The sequence below is a fragment of the Montipora foliosa genome, chromosome 3 (genome assembly GCF_036669935.1).
Source record: "Montipora foliosa isolate CH-2021 chromosome 3, ASM3666993v2, whole genome shotgun sequence".
In the NCBI taxonomy this organism is placed as follows: domain Eukaryota; kingdom Metazoa; phylum Cnidaria; class Anthozoa; order Scleractinia; family Acroporidae; genus Montipora; species Montipora foliosa.
In genome coordinates, this window is record NC_090871.1 from 19,205,707 (window position 1) to 19,225,706 (window position 20,000).

The 20,000-nt window shown below is 39.6% G+C and overlaps 3 protein-coding genes across 3 annotated transcripts in view; all 3 read right to left on the minus strand.

Moving 5' to 3' along the window:
• LOC137997011 (pyridoxal kinase-like) overlaps nucleotides 1–5,574 on the minus strand; it is a 38,709-nt gene extending 33,135 nt beyond the window's left edge. The window contains exons 1-2 of the mRNA XM_068842689.1: nucleotides 5,428–5,574; nucleotides 1,008–1,062 (exon numbers count right to left, since the gene is read on the minus strand). Of these exons, the coding sequence (XP_068698790.1) occupies nucleotides 1,008–1,062; nucleotides 5,428–5,520 (148 nt within the window). The 5' untranslated portion in view covers nucleotides 5,521–5,574. The remainder of the gene's footprint in view (nucleotides 1–1,007; nucleotides 1,063–5,427) is intronic.
• A 3,416-nt stretch (nucleotides 5,575–8,990) lies between these two features.
• LOC137997013 (uncharacterized) lies at nucleotides 8,991–12,418 on the minus strand. Its single transcript, XM_068842690.1, has 2 exons — nucleotides 12,073–12,418; nucleotides 8,991–9,782 (listed from the first exon to the last, which is right to left on the minus strand). The coding sequence occupies exons 1-2, from the start codon at nucleotides 12,342–12,344 to the stop codon at nucleotides 9,464–9,466; spliced, it is 591 nt and encodes a 196-aa protein (XP_068698791.1). The 5' UTR covers nucleotides 12,345–12,418; the 3' UTR covers nucleotides 8,991–9,463.
• A 2,767-nt stretch (nucleotides 12,419–15,185) lies between these two features.
• LOC137994572 (coiled-coil domain-containing protein 174-like) overlaps nucleotides 15,186–20,000 on the minus strand; it is a 21,596-nt gene continuing 16,781 nt past the window's right edge. The window contains exons 9-11 of the mRNA XM_068840162.1: nucleotides 19,663–19,757; nucleotides 18,070–18,430; nucleotides 15,186–16,066 (exon numbers count right to left, since the gene is read on the minus strand). Of these exons, the coding sequence (XP_068696263.1) occupies nucleotides 15,369–16,066; nucleotides 18,070–18,430; nucleotides 19,663–19,757 (1,154 nt within the window). The 3' untranslated portion in view covers nucleotides 15,186–15,368. The remainder of the gene's footprint in view (nucleotides 16,067–18,069; nucleotides 18,431–19,662; nucleotides 19,758–20,000) is intronic.

The following is a 20,000-nucleotide window of genomic DNA, read 5'->3' on the forward strand; positions in this document are numbered from 1 at the left end:
TAAGGAAGCTTTTTAGTCAAGTAAGTAAAAAAGTCTGTTTACGATCCAAGTGGCCCATCAGAGCCGGAGCTTATCCCAGTTCCTGTGGCATGAAGTGACTAGGAGTATTTTTTTTTTACTCCCCCCTGGATGGGATGCCAGTTCATTGCAGGGTTACCCCCAGCATTTCGCTGGTACCCATTTATACACCTGGGTGGAAAGAGGCACCGTGGGAGTAAAGTGTCTTTCCCAAGAACCCGACAGAATGTCCCCAGCCAGGACCCGAACCCGGACCACTCGATCCAGAGTTGAGCACACTAACCATGAGGACTCCGTGCCTTCCTTTTTAGTCAAGAGCCCTACAAAAAGGTTGCATGGATGGTTCTTTGAAGTAACTTCTTCAATGGAAATCTGACATCACTTCAGTCAGAAGGTGCATTGAAGTAAAAAACATGTAAAAACTCTCAGGAAATGAAGAAGAGAGGTGGTTTCTTCACCAGATGGGAACTGTCCCATCATTTTTCGTAAACTGTAGTAACATGGAATTTCTCTTTGGACAAAAAATGGAACTGATATTTTGAAAAAAGTATCACAGGAGGGCCTAATGATGTCATAGTTTTTTTGAGAAATAACTTTTTTAATCTACGCTACAGATTTTGTGTTAGACTGTTGTTGTATTGTTGCATTAAAAATTTGTAAAACACATAGTTAAGGACGGTGTCTACTACTGTTATTGCGCGTACGTTCTGCGCATCTCGAGATACTCAGGTTTCCTATCGGTCATGCTTACCAATACAGTGACATTTTTGCGTGGTTTAAAACTATCCGGAGAAAGTAGATCATAGTAAGTACTCTTGGTATCCAAAAAGAAAATTGGGGGTAACCATGCATTTTTGAGAGATAATTAAGTTTCAATTTGAGAAAGAATGCCATACATTGCTTTGTATTTTAAAGCTTTTTACAATTTTTATACATCAATTATCTTTGAAAAATGTGGACCTGTTTTGAATAGAAAATGTCACACAAACCTGTGTGGTTTGAAAGTTGAACAGAATTGATTGTGTCCACCTCAAATCCTAGAACCTAAAAAATGAAAAATGAAACAGTTGATAGTATTAACAAAGTGGCTAATAATATTCTGTACATGACCCGTTATATTTGTCATTCATACAGGTTCAATAACACATGGAAAGGGTCTGCCTATGTATTACTCTCAACACCCATTTTAAAATGGCTAGCTTTCAATAACTGCATAGTTATGTCATTCAAGGTTAGGGTTAGAACCTGTAATAATCATTCTAAAAAGTCTCCCATATGAATAGCAAATATGGGTCGGTGTATGGTCCATACAAATAGCCACTGCCTAGTATTAAATATTTTATAAACTTTGAGTAAGTTCTAAAATACTCCAGGCACCATAAAAAAGAACAAGATCTGTACATTTCTTGTATGGGGTTGAGACAGTTATATTAGTAACTGAAACTCTGCTTTGTTTGTCCCTTGCTTATCAACATCATGCCATCTTAACCCTTTCATGCCCGAGCCAGACAGAGTATTATCTGTAAGTGTCATTCTTGGGAGGGGCTGGGCTAACTGAATTTCCAACTGACCCACGCATCATCATCATCATCGCACATTTTGAAAGCAGTTTTTACATTGAAATATCTCTAATTATTCTAGGCAGAAATACAGAAATCAATCTCTAGCTGTCAAGAAAAGGTCAACATAAAAAATAGGGAAAAATGTAGTAAATGGAATATAATGTATTTTTCAACCTCGGTTAATGATTTCTCATGCTCTGATCGGTTCACTCAATCTCCGTTATCAGCTTATATAGCTTAGTTTGACCTTATTTGGCAATTGATTGCGCTAAGCGTTGCTAAACCAAATTTCTTTTTGCTGGAAAGTGAAGTTTCTCTCTGAATAAAGCAAAAAAAACCTTGTTGTGGAAAGTTTGGATCAATTCCGACGTTTAGAAGTACACAAAAAGGCAAGAAATGTTTTTGTGATGAGCATGCATCTGTCTGACCACAAGGTATTACATAACATCGCATCTTCATCAAGTTTTTTCAATTTCGCTCCGATTTTCTCGCTCTTTTCGATCAAATTTCGTTCTTCCAAACTTTTGGAGTTTAAGGAATGTAATAAAACAATAATTATTCCATTTGCGCTTGTTGTATATGAGACTGGTTATAGCCAAAACGGCGCTATGCGCCTCATTGGCTATTTACCATCTCATATCCAACTCACACTCATGGAATAATTGTTAATTATTATATAAACACCAATGAAATACCAAGTGAGTTTTCACGCAAAAACATGATATCTTCGCATGTGAAGATAACATGTTATCTTCACAAGTGAAAAGATCACTGTTGCGATGGTTACATATAAAAATTGCGCCTTTCAATGCCTTCCATGAAATGATTTAGTATTTCATTGGTGTTTAATATATAACAAATAGAATGTTACATGGCTGCTTGGTGATACGAAATTTCTGTGCTGAACACTCAAGGAGAAATTTCATATCTCCACGCAGCCATGTAATATCTTCTAATGTGAATAAATTATTACATTATGTAACATTTAAGTTCTATTTTGTAGAAATGGGTATGGTACAAAATCTAACTAATATATGAGTGAGGGCATAATAAATAATTAATAATAAACAAGTCGAGTATAATCATGTGCCCATCCAGGCCACCATTAAATAAGAAATTGAGTATCATGTCTGTGATAACTCGAATCAGATCTCTGATACCAATCGACCAAAGAAAGCATGCGTACTATCTGCGTTATAAAAAGTGATAAAGTCATGTCAATACAAAAGTCTCATGAGTGTGGACAATGTGCAAGCCAGCGAGCTATGCGAGTCAACGTGCATGTGAACATGTGAACCATGCTAGTCAACATGCAAGTCACACAGTTATTAAAAGCTAACCGTTTTAAAATGGGTGCTTAGACTTGGCTATTAGAGAGCTTTAGATTCTAGGACGAGAACCACTGTGAGTACGAGATTTTCTCATAGAACAACAGTGAGCGCACACAAATTAGCCACATTTTGGCGGGAAAAACGCGATACCATCTGCACCATCATTTTAGTATGAAGTTTTGCAAAAATGTTGTCTTGTCAAAACAAGTCAACAACACGGTAGCAGTTTTGGCATTTTTCGATCAGCAAAAAGGCTCAGTTACCAGCAATAAGCATAACTGAACAATCTATGCTGCTAACAATGAGTAAGATTAATCGTCTGGGGTGTAAATTTTTAAAGTATTTTCGTTAAAAATGGGCAGTCAAATCTCGTACTCGTTCTCGTCCTCGTCCTAGAATTTAAAGGTCCCTCCTGTTTATCAGCACTATTTTAAATGGGTGCTTAGACTTAAATGTGAGACTCACATGACTTGCATGGCTCGCAGGCAAGACCTGTCTCATATCATTTAACATTCCCTAGCTACTCAAACAACAGAGCGAGCTACCAGTACTAAGAAAAGCATTGCCGAATTCTATGACTTTGTTGTTTTCTTAAAATGATTGAAGTCCCTTTTGGCAACTGAGATGTATGTGAAAAGAAGCAATATTGATTTAGGATTTAAGTTCAAAAAATTTCCCACCCAAACTTTGCTTTCTGATCAATCATCAACAAAAGTGTAAGACTCATCACACATTCATCCACCCCTCCAGGATCCACTCAAAACCAATTTTGTGTACATGTTCAAGGGAGGAGGGGGTGATTCGCCTGTGGTGGGGTTGGGGGAGGGATACTGCATAGTCTTTCATATACCGGATCCAAAATTATCAATGTCCATAAAATAAAAGAACAAAGCGAACATAACAATACCAGAAACCCATAAGGGTTGAAACAGCCCTCGCTCTTGTTGTTCCAAATATGGTACTTAGCAAATTGAATAATCAGAAGCTTGTTTCCCAGCACACAAGGGGCCGTTACACGTTTCAACCCTTATGGGTTTCTGACAATACCTAATGCACCAGTCAATTGAAACCCCGACCCCCAGATCCCGGGAAAGGGTGGGGGATTATAGGGGCATTGAAGCACTTTTGAACAACAATCTGTCCCCTGGGGGTGGTGCTTTTGACTGATTTTGACTTTGGGTCCTGTCCCCATGTGGGGCAACAGAAGCACTGGCATTCGAGTTTCTAAAGATGGCGCAAAGCGTGAGAAAGGTAAAGCTTGGTTTTCACGAGCGATGCAAGTGCAAGCACAAGCGCAAGCATAAGAGCGCTTATTTCACCGTGAAAATGGGGTTGATGCAATCATAAGCACAAGGATCAAACTTTTCCCTTTTCCTTGTGCTTGCGCTTATGCTTGCGTTCACTTGTGTGGTGTCAAAATGAAACGCACCATAAGCACAAGGAAATTTGCTACGTCTGGCCAATTAAAGCACTCGTTCCAGATTCTGCGCATCTGTGTATTTGAACAAATGGCAGATGCCATGGTTGTTATTTAATGCTTTAATATTTTGACGTTCGTTTTCACTAGCATAAGCTACTTGTGCTTGTGCTTACGTCGCTAATGAAAACCAGGCTTAAGAGCCCTGCCCCTCCCGGGGGGGTGGAGGTGGGGGGAGTATTCTCTTATATACGCTACGCTATATAGGTATGTTCTGCCCAATAGGGTAGGGTTTTTGAGGTGCTCAGGGTATCCTTTTTGGTATTTTTGGTATTGTGATCCTTAGATATTCCTTAGATAGGGTCACTAAATTGCAGTATCCACCCCAAAATCGCAAACGATACGGTTTATTAAAACTGTTACTTTAAACTTGAGTTGAACCAGGCAAATTTAGTACATGTGATACACAGCATAATGTTAATTTCACTTTGAACGTTGCAGACAGTTTATTTGTAATCAAATGCTCTTGAGTTAATAATGAAATATAGGTGCTTTGCCCTTATTTAATACTTGAACAAAAAATGTGTCTTAAATTAGCATTTTACCAGTAACTAAAATGCAAACTTCACAAACCCAAAGCAGAACATTCGAAATTTCTTTCCATAGTAAACGTAACATTGTTTTAAATTTGATCTCAATTTCTGCCTCAGGGGGGTGGGGGTATTGATGCTTTTTGACCAGGGTCTATTTCAAATCCCCCACCTTTCGCCGGGACCTGATGGGTGGGGTTTTCAATTGACTGGTGCATAATTAGCAAGGCCTAATCCGAATAACAATGGTTCTTTAGTCTATCTGCCATTTTAGTTCTACTCGAAAAATGGGTCAAACATGAATACACAGTGCAGAAAATTGAACTTGTCTCAGCATTACTGTAGTTAGTGATTCGATGCCCAGAGCGTGTAGAATCCAAGCGATTTTCCCAAGGGAAGCAATAGTTCCTCGATCGCCAGATCGTGGAAGGGGCTGTAGTAAGACCACATAAAGAACCGCAGCAGATCGCGCGGCGCGATAAAATTAAACCAGAGTTTTTAAGCGTTACCTGGAGAGGGAAAGTGGCCGAGTCATTTCCAACATATCCTGATACAACGTGACTTTGAATGGACAGTACTCTGCACGCTTCACTAGATGCCATCTTAACCCAGAACTACCGAGCAATCCAATCGAACGATTTGTTGTCAAATAGCTTGGTAACCTTTCCTTTCTTTTCTCTGACCAAAGCGAACATAACGCAACAGGTAGCCTTCCCTCTGGCCGACTCATTAGTTTCGCGTCGAAAGTTCTCCAAGATGCAAAGGTGGTTTTATTTTGTTTGGATGATATCGTTCAAGTTCGGTTAAACTATATGTCAGTTGTCCGAAGCATAATGGCTTGACCATTTTCGTGCCCAGAAAGCCTAAAAGAACTTTCAGTGGTTCTTCAGAATATTCTGAGTGAAACCAAACCTGCAGTGTATGAGTCGGGAAGAACTTGCAGCTTTTATTTTTAAAGAAAGTAAATTGTTAAATTAAAATCTACTTAAAAACAAGTTAAAACAGAAAGTGGAGGTGAAAAAAGGAAAGGAAAGGAACTTTATTTACGTGAGAGGAGTACAGTATTAAAGCACTTTGATCTCTCTATGGTTTCCTTTTTTTTGACATACTAGGTTCATTTATGCCGGCCAACTTCCGTTTATTAAGAAGGAAAAGGAAGCCACAAACTTCTTATTCAATTGTCTCTTGCAAAGGAAAGGGTTTGGTTTGGAATGATTTGCTTTACAATATTGGAACAAGTCGCCTTGTGTCCAAGATATGAACTGAAAATCGTTTTAATTTGAACTCAATCTACTGAGACTTCGACGGTTGAAAATGATATTTTTAAATGAAGGATCCACTTAAGAGCCAGTTTGTGGTGTAATAAAACTGCTGAATGCCTTAATTAACTAAGAGACAGAGGTTACGGCGTTATGAATAAGCTCGGTCGTACATGCCATTCCAATTATAAAAATAAATTACTAAAAACGTTTAAATCTCTAGCCTTTTGTGCCGGAACACAATTCGCTTTCATCCTCTCTTGGTCAGTTTTCGATGTACAAGGAGAATGAAATCACAACCATTTTAATAAGAAACGGAGAACTGTTGGGGTATTCTTGAAGTTCAGTCGAATTACAATGAGCGAGAAATGCCTGATTTCACTGGACCTTCAGTTGCAGTGACCACAATTTAGCAAAGTAAAAGGAAACAACTCAGGTTTCCTTTGGGTGATATGTGTAGTCGAGAAAACACAACGATTTGGGTAATTGAGAAGTTAGAAATAAATGGAGGCAATAGCAAGTACAGTAGTTTTAAATTTTGCATGCCTTGATTCGCTCTGACGAAGGCCGACTAACGCTTGAACATCAAGGAGCACACAAATCTTTGTTGTGGTGGTTACTTTACGCCTTTGTTTATCATCTCGTTTGATAAAAATCTGATATTGTTGGCTTTGTACCTAAAATAAGAAACAGTGAATTAAAAATATACTAATTTTAAGATCAACATGCCACTTAAGCCCGTCACCAATAATGGATGATAATCTTAGAGGCTCCTGACTGACTTTAAAAATAGAGCTGTATGCCAGTTTTCTATGCCCATTCAAGGCCTTCCTGCGTAGTGTTCCGTGTATGCTGTGCGGTTTCCGTGTATGTGATCACGGCTTGAATGACAGCTCAGCTGTTCAATATCTAAGTACTTATTAACTGGTTTTTGATGACAGTGTGCCCCACAAAAGAAGTGTTCATTCTCTATCTTCACTGCAAAACCATTTCTACCGATACAGTTATAGAACCAACTTCTTCCACATTGCACAAATGTGAACAAGTTGGAATCAGATCACAAAAAGACGGCTCAATGTTATTGTTAATGCGACGTTTCCTTTACCTTATATGGTCGGTCGCTTGTTACTACTCCCTATTGTATAACGTGCTGAGGGCCTCTCCTTAAATTTTAGCTCATTTAATGGATAACAGTCCAATAAAAGTCGCTAAACCAGTCAGCAAAATTCTTACATGACAATTTAAGGCTTTCTTGGCCAACCAGTAAGAAAATATACCAGCAATAACACTTCACATCAGCTTAACAGTACACCCCATTCAGGTACGCCATCAGGCCAAGGCAGGGAACCATTGTAGTTACGCTAAGAAAACTCATCCTTAAATGCATTGTGTTCAATTTAACCCCGCCACACTACCCCAGTGATGACCACAAATCATGTATTAATTAAATAACATCCTTGCACATTTTGGAGCGTGAGATATATCACGTTCCTTTGGTAGCTAGCGAACGCTTGCATCCATAATTACATAGTTCAAATATTTGTGGACAAGACGTCGAATGTAAATTGCTGTAGTAACCGTGACACTCCAAAAAATCCGTCATTGTTTAACAGTGAAGTCATGGCAACATCTTACTAATGAGCTTTTTATGAAGTGGCTAAATATGGCGGAAACAAAGTTGTGACGCGTATAACCGGTTAAAAACTTTATTATTTAAATTAGAACATCATAGCTTAGTAAAAGAACCACCATATTAAAATATACTATGAAGTGAGTCATATTTGTAGCAAAAATTATTCTGCGATATGATTTCCTTTAACTAAGCGTTAACTCAGTTCCTGTTGTTCTTTTGCGAAAGTGGTGCGGGCAAGAAGTGCACTAACTAGGACCAACCTGGCACTAACTTGCTTTCCCCACGTGCACCGCGACCCATTTTCTTTGTTTGTTTTTTTTTTTTGCTGGCAAGATTGCTGTCGCATCCATCGTTGTTTTTTCAACTCCCTATCCTCTGTAATAGGGACTGAGAGCAAAGAATTAGTCAGATCTCATTCAACTGACCGACGGTTTTTTTTAACTCGCGTACGTTACGTAACCCGCAAGCGGGACCTTACGGTTTATTAGTTGGAGTCGTTTGCTCTTGAATGGCACGATCAAAAGCTCGTTCGCCTCGAAATCCAATTGCTTCAAAATTTTATGAAGTACTTATCAATGGAAAATCTTACTCAAGAAAACTACTGGCGCCAGTGCATGCGCTCCACTCTGGTCATTAATCGAGAGGTAGACTACGCTTACTTGAAGCTCCGACTGTATTTCAACTGTTTCAACACCCTAATGCAACTCTTTGGGATACAGAAATGAGTTTATGAACCGAGTTGATTTGTTAAATTGACCACGGTAGAGAAATTTGAAAGTTGACATTTCCAGCGTCAGCCCTTCGTCAGAGCGAAGGGCCAACGTTTGAAAGGTCCTCTTTCGAATTCAGTCTTTACGTGGTCAACTGACCATATCATCCCACTTGATAAACCCACTTCTGTGTTTCAACTCTCAAGGCGACGCTGCACCAAAGTTTGTTAAAAACCTGAACACCTTAATTCCAAATTTTTGTAGTCAGGAAGGGAGGTATCGCATATCGCTCAATGCAAAATTTGACCTCATAGAGGGTAAGAGGGGAATAGAGAGAATTAGAAAGAGGCAAATAATACAGAGAGGTGGAATGCGGGGGATGGTTACTAAATAACTATATTTTTTACGATGACTTGTATTCAAACGAATTTCTAAAAATAAGCTTGAAGATACTGATACTATGTTGCAAATGAGGTTGCTAAAAGCTCATTTCTTTAATATAACAATATTCACAACACAACATTTTTGGAGACGTACATTGTACTATTTATAAATTAATTTTGGTCCTCTGCCGTAGCGAATATAAATACATTTACAAATTCTGCCTTTAGAGACACATTATGTCAAAAACATTTTTGAAAGTTATTCAGATTTGCGGTTTCCCTGAGTCTAAATTTAAACGTTTTTATTGTTATCGAACTCTAACCCTTAGCCTTCCTAGACTTGTCAGTGATATGTACACTCTGTTTTTGAGTCACACAAATCATCCCATTCGACTCCCGCCACAGGTCCATCACTAGATCTTAACAATTTATTCCGAGTTTTCGTCTGCTCATCTCTAAGCTCGGCCACTTTTCCTCGACAGTGATTCAAGCCTTGTAAAGCGTCTTCTGGAATCTGCCCGATTTCTCAACAATCTTATTCGAGATGGTGTCCCGTTCAGTTATCCTTGCGCCGCTGTCGTTATTCTTATCGATGGAGTTGGCAAGTTGTATTTAGCACGAATTTCTTTACGGCGATTTTTCCCTTCTTCTCTTTCTCTTTGAACTTTCTTTTCATCTTCACTGTTCCAGACGTAAGTCCGAGCATTGTAGTCTCTATCTTTCAAATTGTATTTTTTCTTCATCTTGTTGATGCGCTCTTTGCTATCCGTTGCGCGCTTTTCGTACTCCTCGCTGCTTTTCTTTGTCTCATTGATTTCATTTCCTGTCACAGGAGCTGATCTTCTTCTTGTGACCTTCATATGATTATTTCCTTGATAACTGGAAATGAAACAACGCAAAAATTAACTTCAGAACTTTCGATGTTGATTACATCTGTTACCTCCTAGCAAGACACAGAAAAGAGTTTTACATCAGTTCTACAAACTAAAGCAAACTACTTTGTTTATAAGAATCTTTTTCATAAGAACGTTGAGGCTGAGATTAACCAAAATTCTAAGAATGTATTAAGAACATTCCTCTGGCTGAGAGTCGATCAAGAACGTTTTATTTTGCTAATTTGTATTTTAAATAAAAGCATAAAATAAAGGTAAATAAAAGTAAATTATGCCAAATACTTTAGCGCATAATTTGTATAACATATCAATGGTTTTCTTAGTGCATGATACACATCTCAGTTAATGTTTGTAATTATGAGCAGGTCTTATTTATAATCGTTCCAGAATAACTTAAAGACCATCAAAGTCATCAGGTAAAACAAAGTCTTATGTAAATTATAGTTTAAGAACATCTTAAAGAACGTTTTCAGCCTCACATCCGCTGAAAAATTGATAAGGAACATTCACCCTCTGCTCCAAAATTAGACGTTTTTATAAAAGAAAAAAAATAGAGTGTACCTTCCTATTTCATAGAACTTAAAATCACATGCTCCGATTCCCTGACATTGCGTAAGCGGTTTCAGATGAAAAATGGAACATAACAACCCTTTGATTCCCAACAATGCAACTCTGAACAATTATTGGTCACTGTCAACACTATTACCGAGTCTCAAAGGCACAAAAATATGGTATTTTAAGTGCAATATAACGCTGGATTTGAGTGGCTTTTATCAGGAAGGAAAAACAACCACCTCTTTCTAAGTTTGTAAACATTGCAATATAAAGCCAAATTTAGGAAGAAAATATTTGCAAAATTAATCCCGTTGTCTAACAATGCTCGATACTTCGTTCTTTGACCATCTTTCTGTATTTTTTTACTGTGCTTCTTTGTGATTTGCGTACGTACAATGCTATTCTGGAGTTTTCTAGAGCATTAACGAAATTCTTTGTGTTGAAAGCAGAATCGCTGTGCCTTTATTAACATAATAACAAAGAGAACAAAGGTTCTTGTAACTTTGCGCAGTTCTAAAAAAATAAGTTTACCATTCATTTAGATCCATAGAGAAGTTCCAAACCGGAGAAACGGCAAAGCTAAGAGAACAGCCAGAATTTGAATACAAATACCGTAATGTTTTTAAGCCAGGTTTAAGTGTTCTAACTAATATTGCTCACGCAATGTGAGAAGAAAACAACGATTTTCAACTGAATGGATGTCGAACAACTTCGCACGAACTTCACGAGATACATCTCGTTCTGTTAAAGTGTTGGATGATGACATTTGCAAAGTGGACGATCCTCTTAAGCGGATACTGCTCGTATTGAATTGGAAGTTTCCTTCGGCTTTCTGAATAATATTGGCTTCTAGATCTTTCACGACCGCGTAAATGAAGTCTTATGGTAAATTATGACAAAAACAATGAGGTCAAACGCACGGGGTTCTTCAAAATAAAAGAAAAACCGAAAAAACACAGAAAACATGAACTAAGCACTACGCTGTGTGTATTTCCACCCCTCCAAAGTTTTTGTTTTGTCTTTTTTTTTCGCACAAAGCCTTTCTGACACTAGAATATTTACGCAGTATTGTATTGTAATTTAACTGAACCGTTGAGGAAGTTAAATGATTTGTTTTTCTCTCAACCTGGTTACAGACCGCTTAAGATATGCGTAAGGGAAATAATGCTTTTATATTCGAAGCGCAATATCTGGATGCCAAATACTTGTCGGCGACTATTAATTGGCAGATAATAAAGTGGTGGTTAGGATTCCATCTACACATAATCCGCCTCACAGCGTGCATGCTACATTTTCATCAAAATCAAATATTATTAGAAGTCAATCAAACGTTTGTCAGACTATCAAAAATGCAGAAGCACGTGCGATTTCTCAACGTTGATTTCAAATGTTTTCAAACTTTTCTAAGTCACTAAATTATCCATAGAGCGTGAGATTTTGATTTTGATACTTTCTAAACGCGTGAATAAAGCCTGCCCTTAAATCGTATTCCATGTTATACTTTCAGTTCTTTACCTTGATACTTATTAAGTTATATAACTTAATCAAAAATCAACAATAAGTGACTGTGCTGAATCAACAACTGACGTGCAAATCCCAACCGTATGGTAAAATCATCACCTTCAATCTGGCTATAATATCACCTTGCGCCTGCCTACACGCGAACTGGTTTTTTCAATCTCATAATAACTAGTGATAAAAAGGTCGAGTGTCAAACTCACCTCTCGCTTAATAAATTTGTCTGGGAACCCCCTACATTGTTCGTTTTCATCCATTTGAGATAAGAAAACTCGTTGAGGTTTCCTTCGCTTCTGCTAAAACTCCGTTTGTGTTTGAGGTACTCGTTGTATTCGGGAGCATCCAAATCAATAATTATATTGTCCGCGTTGAATGGTACATCCAATGACTCAGAAGAAGACGAGGATGATGCGTATGAATCGGTGCTTTTTTCTTCCGCAGGTTTAGCATCGCTCGAGACCATTTTATTTCCCATGATGAAAGGATCTCTATGTACTTACAACGAGCAACGGAGTCTGAATGAGCAATTTCGCCGCGCGTTAAAGAATTTATACGGTCGGGGGACCTCGCCTTTGTTTTCTTTTGTCTTATTACCCACGTAAATATCACTATGATCTGTCTCTCCTCGTCGCACTTTCTGATTGGGTGTCGAACTTCGAGGTCAGCTAAAACGTGATCACGACATCATGCCTACGAAAGTCAGACAGGAAACATCAATTTATATCAAATTTCAAAACGGTAACACGAAAAACTAGGTAAATAACACGTACTGTTAGATTGGGGGTCTAGATTAGTTGTAGAGGTTTCACATTTGAGAAAAAAAAGAAGCTCTCCGCTTGCTGAATATTCTATATAAAATATTCGAAACTTAAAACCTCACAATGCTGTACAAATTGATATTCCATTGTTTTCTTGTTCAGATCGGAGATAGATAACGCGATAGCCTTTTAAAGCTTGGCTGCTCTTAAGACGAAAATTTAGTTTTATCAAACGAACTGTCAAAGGTTCTCCGTAAGAATGATTTGTTAGCTGACCCTGCGAGCTAACGTATCAAGCGTCAGCCCTGCGTCAGAGCGAAGGGATGTTAGGGAATTTTAAGAAACGGCAACGGCTACCGCTACGACTAAGACATTGCCACAATACAGTAATATCATTGGTCGAAAGAGCATAAATAATCGTGCTGCACGTGCAGCACGGATTTAGCGGTCCTCTGAATAATGACGACGTGAAATCACCAAATTTTAAGTCTTGACGACAACGTAAACATGCAACTGAATCCTTCATTATCTATTTTAACTCTGAAACCGCTCGTACCAATTTATTTTTAGGATACTTCGCCCATATTGTAGGACGTAAACGAGTCTGAATAATCGCGAAAGACTTATGATACAGCAAAGTTATATTTTGAGGTGACGTTTTCGTCGACCGTCGCCGTCGTAGATCTTAAAGTCCCTGTTAAATTACCTGTACTACGGTCGGACGAAGATTTAACGCTCCGGCGAAACATTAACTCACGAATCCTTAACTTACTCTTATCTCAAATTTTCGTGTTTTTCACCTTTCAAAGAGCTGACACATTTTGTGCAACATAGTCATAGTAACGTCACTGCTAGCATTGCAGTAAACATAGGAAATGACGCAGTCGCCGCTAACCCGGGAGCCTCAGGGTAATCATAACTTGAACCTAATGAAGGGGCAAATGAAGCCTCCAAGCAAGTTTTTACAACGAACTAAATCCATGAAAGGAAACTGTTCACACTATCAACATTGATACGGAAGGAGGGAAGGAGTGGGGTTAAAACATAATAAGGCCGCCGTTGACTCTGGTGAAAGTAGCTGCGAAAAGAGGTTTCGTCATGCAACAGAAGTTACATGTAACAGCCGGGACGAAACGTTTGATTAAACTATTAACTCAAGACGATCTTTTATGAACTACCGTATTGAAGTTTTATGTAACGACTTCAATCCTCTATTTTATCATTTCTTTAAGCTATCTCCGATCGACAAACCATTGAAACATCGTCAATTTTCAAGAAATATCCAGTTCTTCTGATTGCATCCGGCTTGCTTTCGCCGAAAACGCGCGCAGGTGAACCCAGAAAGCCTTTGGAAACAATCCTTGTCTACGTTAATATGGAGTTGAATATAAGGACCGCAAGAATAAAAATAGTCTATATGAAACAAGTCAAACGCTTTCAGCTGTCTCAACGACAGTGATCCAGATTTTCTGATCTCTTGAGACATTTACCTTGATGCTTCGCATCTCAGTAAATACAATACGGGAGGGTAGTACATTAAGCACTTCGTTAATCAACACTGTTCAATAAGCTTTACTGTGCGTGTAACTTCTTGAAAAGAGAGGATTAAATAGGGATTTATATGGTATACTTGTAAACAATGGTCGCATTCTCAGCTTTTTCCGTTTAATTTATCGTGTCTGGAGGTCAGGCAAGCCCGGATTTTTTTTTGGGTCTAACTGCGATAATGACTTTCATTTGATGAATCAGTGCCGGGATAACCCACGATTTTGATCATTTGACATTCGACATCGATTACGCTTTTTCAGCATATGTGACCTAGATGAGGAAGCCGTGAAGAAAATAGAAGCCTATTTAGCTTGTAAGAAAGGGAGACAAAATCCAATCGAATATAGAGATATTAAGAGATTCGTTAGGCTGTTGCAGGCCTATGAAGATATGTTTCTGGATAGCGTGTACGACTGACTTTAAACCATCTGTTTAACGTTTCAAGATACCATATTCTCGACCTCCACAAGAAAACTCAGTGGCCATGTCTTCACCCGAAATATTCCATTGTGAATAGAGAGCCATTCTTATGCAAACTTTTTTTTTCGTTCAAAAAACAAAAGCCGTCGATCACGTGACTGGAGACCTGCAAGTGGCGAAAAACTATGACTGGTCCCACTACCCTAATCGCAGCGGGATTCTTTTCCCTGGCAGCATGTGTTCTTCCCGTATTTTTTTTTTTTTGAGGACCACGCCTTGACTAACCTATCTCGCGAATTTTTCCTGAGCCTTTCGTGATAAAGACTGTAGAATCTATAATTCAAATTTCCGTCAAAAAAAATTTCCCCGCCGTTTCGAATTGACTACGTAAAAGGACAGATTGGGACAAAAAGGAAATTTGCCAAATCACAAAACAGGGTGCGATGACTGACAGTTGCGAAAAAGACTAAACACCTCATTGAAATTTCAACAACAGAGTCCCGCAATCGCAGCCGCTCGGGTCGGAGTCACGCATGCGTGACTTCGGCACGAGCGGCTTAGGAAAGGACACCAACAAGTTTATCAAAGGCGCATTATTTCACTTCTTTTACTTCTCGTTGACGTTCAAATTCTCAAGGCGGAAAATGCAGGTATCTCTTCCGTAAGAAAAAAAACTATCCAGTTGTTAGTACAACAAGAAAATCCTGCCCCTTTGCAGCTTTATTACATTCCTTCCACCAAATTCAGGAATCACCTGGAAACAAAACAGTGAATCAAGAACGAAACTGAGCAACAAAATCAGCCACCTGTTGGGTTGACGGTGCTGTTCTCTCTGTAGTCCCAACGCAATCACTTGCAGTGTCTTTATTTCCAGACGAATATATTGACGCACATTCTGATGCGGGGCCTTGGGGAGAGGTGATATAATTCGGTAAATTTGCAGTCGATAAGGAATGGGGACCAGAAATCGGGGCCACCGTCATCGGTTGAGAGCCCTGGAGTGGTCGCCATGCTGGCATATTAGGACGCCATTGAGACGGAGAAGGCGGTGGAACATTAAAAGAAAAATTAGGTTGCCAAGACAGTGGCTGGGGTAAATGTGGTGGTGGCATCCTGGGAGGCGGTTGCCAATGATACCCAGTCCACGCAGTTTGAACATACTCCTGAGGAGGAGGGAGTAAATGTGGATACTCTGGGGGGTGGGGTGGTAGTTGTTCTTGTACATGACTTTGTTGCGCCTGTGGCTGAAGTTGCTGTCCCTGGGAAGGTGTTTCGTGGTTTTCACAATGTGGTTCTTCTCTCTGATCGTTGATGTTTTTCTCGTGTCTGAACAGTTTAGGTGGTTCCTTTCTTGTGTTTTTGCTTTTCCTTTCTCCTGTATTGTTTTCGTAGTAGAAAGCTGGAGGAGCGAACAGTTGATCTCTTTCTTCGCGCAGATCAAAGCGTGATGATGGAGGTCTGTCGGGTTGTTCTGCGAAAGAAATCACAAACATTCGAAAGATTTAGCATCGAGTTTACGTGAAATGGTAGGATGCTACTGGTCATAAAAGCAAGGCAAATCTTTTCTTCTTACTGGTCTTGTTCCTTTTACTAACCCTTTGACTTCAAAGAATAATCTATACTTAAATTTCCTCTCACAACTTCAATGAAATGTCAGGCAGACAGATATTGTTAAATGAAGAATATTATCAGCTTCAGAGGTGTGATATTTATATAACACCAAATTCTCATGACTACCCAAAAAAGAAATCCATGGTACTAGTTAGGAGAATTTGCTTTTTGATCGTGGGAATGAAAGGGTTAAGAAGTTGCTCGATATCTGGAGCTAAAAGGGAAGAAATGAATTGATATCAAATGAATTTCTTCCACTTTCAGAAACACGCAAATTGCAGTCAGCCGACTTTCGCTGTTTTCCGAAAGAGCTATGCTATGCTGAATCTGTCTATTCAATGGACTCATTACTCCAGAAAAGCGAGATAGAGCGAGTTTCAATCGAGTGTCGTAAAACCAAAACCAAAGTAATTACTTTGGCCAATCAAAAAGGACGGAGACAATCCAGTAAACCAATCAAAACTCGAAGTAGTTACACGTAGCCGACACAAAGCGCGGGAAAATGTGCACGCGCGAGCCATGATTGGTTTTGGTTTTACTTCTGATTGGCTGAAAAAGTGGCGCGAGAACTTTGAACCAATCACTGAGTAAAGTAGAGCGGTTTTCAATTGAGTGTCGAAAGTAATTAGCGAATTGCATTGGTTTTGCATTACTTCACTCAGTGATTAGTTCAAAGTTCTCGCGCCACTCTTTTTTGATTGGCCAAAGTAATTACTTTGGTTTTGGTTTTACGACACTTGATTGGAACTCGCTCTGATGCAAAACCAAAGCAATTTGCTAATTACTTTCGACACTCAATGGAAAACCGCTCTAAAGAATGCAACCAAGACAACTGTAATAAATGTTTGTGTTTGAAGTGCGGGTTATAGACGAACAAGAGAAGTGATTCACTCACTTATCATGACCGTAATTGCGAGGCAATTGTCTCTTACAGACGAGATTCGAACTCCTGAACTCTGCGATGCCGGTGCAATACCTCTACTCGATGAGTGAAATTGAGTCCTTTCACGAAAGTACATGAGGCTTGACCTTCTGCCAACTGAGTGGCTTCATAGCTCAATTGGTAGAGCATTGTATCGGCTTCGCAGAGGTCATGAGTTCGAGTCCCGTTGGAGACAACTGAATTTTTCATGTCTCTATGAGAGACAATGTAAAAGCGCACTTGCGGAGCGGGCCAATCTGTTGTCTTTGCTCATTAAATATGCAGATTTTTTACGTTTTCCTTCCAGTTGCCGTCATCGATGCTTAAGTTCCGCGACGAAACAACGCGGCAGACGCTGTCCGCCATTTTTCTAATTTGAAAAGGGCAGAACTTAATTTCTTTTTTCAAGGATTGAAGTCCGCAACCGCATTTGGCTTCGAAAGTGTAAAGTGATCCATGCACTTACCTGGAAAATTTAAGCAAGTGTCTCTTACAGACACCTGAAAAATTTAAATGGTTCCAACGGGATTCGAACCTATGACCGGTGCGATGCCGGTACAATGCTCTACCAACTGAGCTATGAAGCCACTCAGTTGGGAGCAGGTCAATTTGTTGGGCTCATGCGTTCCCGTGAAAGGACTCAATTTCATTCATCGAGTAGAGCCTTGCATCGGCATCGCAGAGGCCATGGGTTCGAATCCCGTTGAATCCACCAGATAAGTGGGTGGATCATTTCTCTCACTCGTCATTCATAGAGAAAGGAATAATAGCCCGAAATCTTGTTTACTCTCTTATCGTGTATTTAATGCAAGGCCGAAGTAACTTAGTGCGCGGCGCCACTTTAATTAAACATGACAGACACTCGCGGACACAATTTATCACCTTCGATAAGACAACCCCTGTGGACCCTATGTTAAATTATACATTTAATAGACACTTACTTATCTTATGCTGTGCCCACTCTGGCAAGCCTTGTTTTCCGTCAGTCTTCCGAAAGGGATCTACCTTCTCCTCTTCCTTTAACAACAACCTTTCCCCGATGTCTGTTTCTGATTTTGTTTTTCCATCACCTTCTTCGGAAACTCTAATTCCCTCGTTCTCAACACTACTGTGACCTTCCGTAGCCGTTTCTCCAGCTGCTTCGTTTGTATCAACGTTCTTATCGCTTGTTTCCTCACCCAAATCATCATTCGACGTTTTGAGCTTTTTCAGTTTTCTTTCTCTTACTTTCGCGAGTCGTGCGTCTAGAGCTGCTTTCCTTTTGTCCTTGAGTTTCTGAGCGCGGACCCGCTGCTCCAAGGTCTAAGAATACAGAGGACTCAAATTAATTCATTTTCATCATGAAACCAAATATAAAACCACCACGAAACAAACAGAGCTGCGACATATCTGAAGCGTTTTCCATTCGGAAGACCTCAGACAGCACTGACCAGAACCAAGGTTGCTGACCAGCGGTTTTCGTTAAAACAATGGTTTGTTGAGGTTGCTCAGTCTCGCGGGCTCAGACTCGGTCTCAGCCACTGCGCAAACTCATGAATTTCGCGCAAATCCGGGAGGATTCACGTTAGCTTGTTGTAAACATGAGCCTCTGGAAAAAACAAGTTGGTCCAATAGACCGAATGCAAAAATGGTCGCCAGTAAATTATTCTTTTATCTTTATACAAATTAGCTTGATTAGCCTCGTCTTACAGCCAAGTTTCCTTCAATTTTGCACGTGCTAACGAGGCCAGTAAGGCCAACTAACACAAAAACAAAAGAATAAATTATTGGCGGTCATTTTGGCATTCGGTCAATGAAAAGAGACATTTCGTTCCAGCCCGCAAAACTAGTCAAAGTAGATGACCCTCAAAGGTTGTCCCCAAGAATCCGAATGAAGGGGTGACTTTCTACAGAAACCGCGTGGTGCTGCGTCGATGGAGAGTGAAATAGTCATTTCAGAGTTAGGAAACTCGACTGTAATGTTTAGGTGTCCAAAATTAGGAATCGTCTCCTCTCCTACACTACACCCGGACACGTTAATAAAGTTATCTATCTATCCCACAAAACTGAGAAATATCGTTGCCTTTGATCTCCGACCGAAATTTCGGAAATTTTGGCGAGATAGAAAGTGTCCCTGGAGTTTTTGTTTTTCTCTTTTTTTCTCAACCCTGAGGTTACTATGGCGATTTATCTTAATCGTGTTTAGTGCTTTCCATGATTACAAAAACACAGCAAAGGTCGTTAAGAGTGTTTCCTGGGCGTTGCCTGAAGGAAAAGGGAGGAAAAACCCTTCCGCTCCAAAAGAGGAGCATTTTGTCAAGTAAAAGGCTCCTAAACAGCGAAATTGCGATTGCAGCCATGTTGTATTTCAAACCAATCCGTGAAGAGTTCCTCTCTATTTTTATCATACGTTTCCTTTGTTTCGACCAAAATAACGCCCTCTTCTCACATGAGTGAAGACCGTGAATAAATTACGCTATTGCATTCCAAGCGCTTTTCATCGCTCTTGGCACGGACGCCGACAACGATTTTCTGTTAGCGACTTTTCGTTGTACCTGCTCTCTCAGTTTATCCAACGCCTTCATTTGTTCTTGTCTTTCTCCCTCATCAGTTGAAAACTGGTAATACCCAACACCATGATTACGAATTTCTGCGAGAAGGAAGGAAAAAGAAGGAAATCGTAAGGAGTTCGATTTTGCATGATTCATTTAGAGACCAAAAAATTATAGCCTTTTCCGTCGTCTGTTTCAGTTCATCCTCTTAGATAAGGCTTCAACGTGATAAACTTTATTATCATATGGCCCGTACGGCCCCGCGCACGCTTTCATTGCAAAACTATTAGGAATTGCCCGTATGAGGGCCGTACGCATTCGCGCGAGCAGGGCCGGAAAAA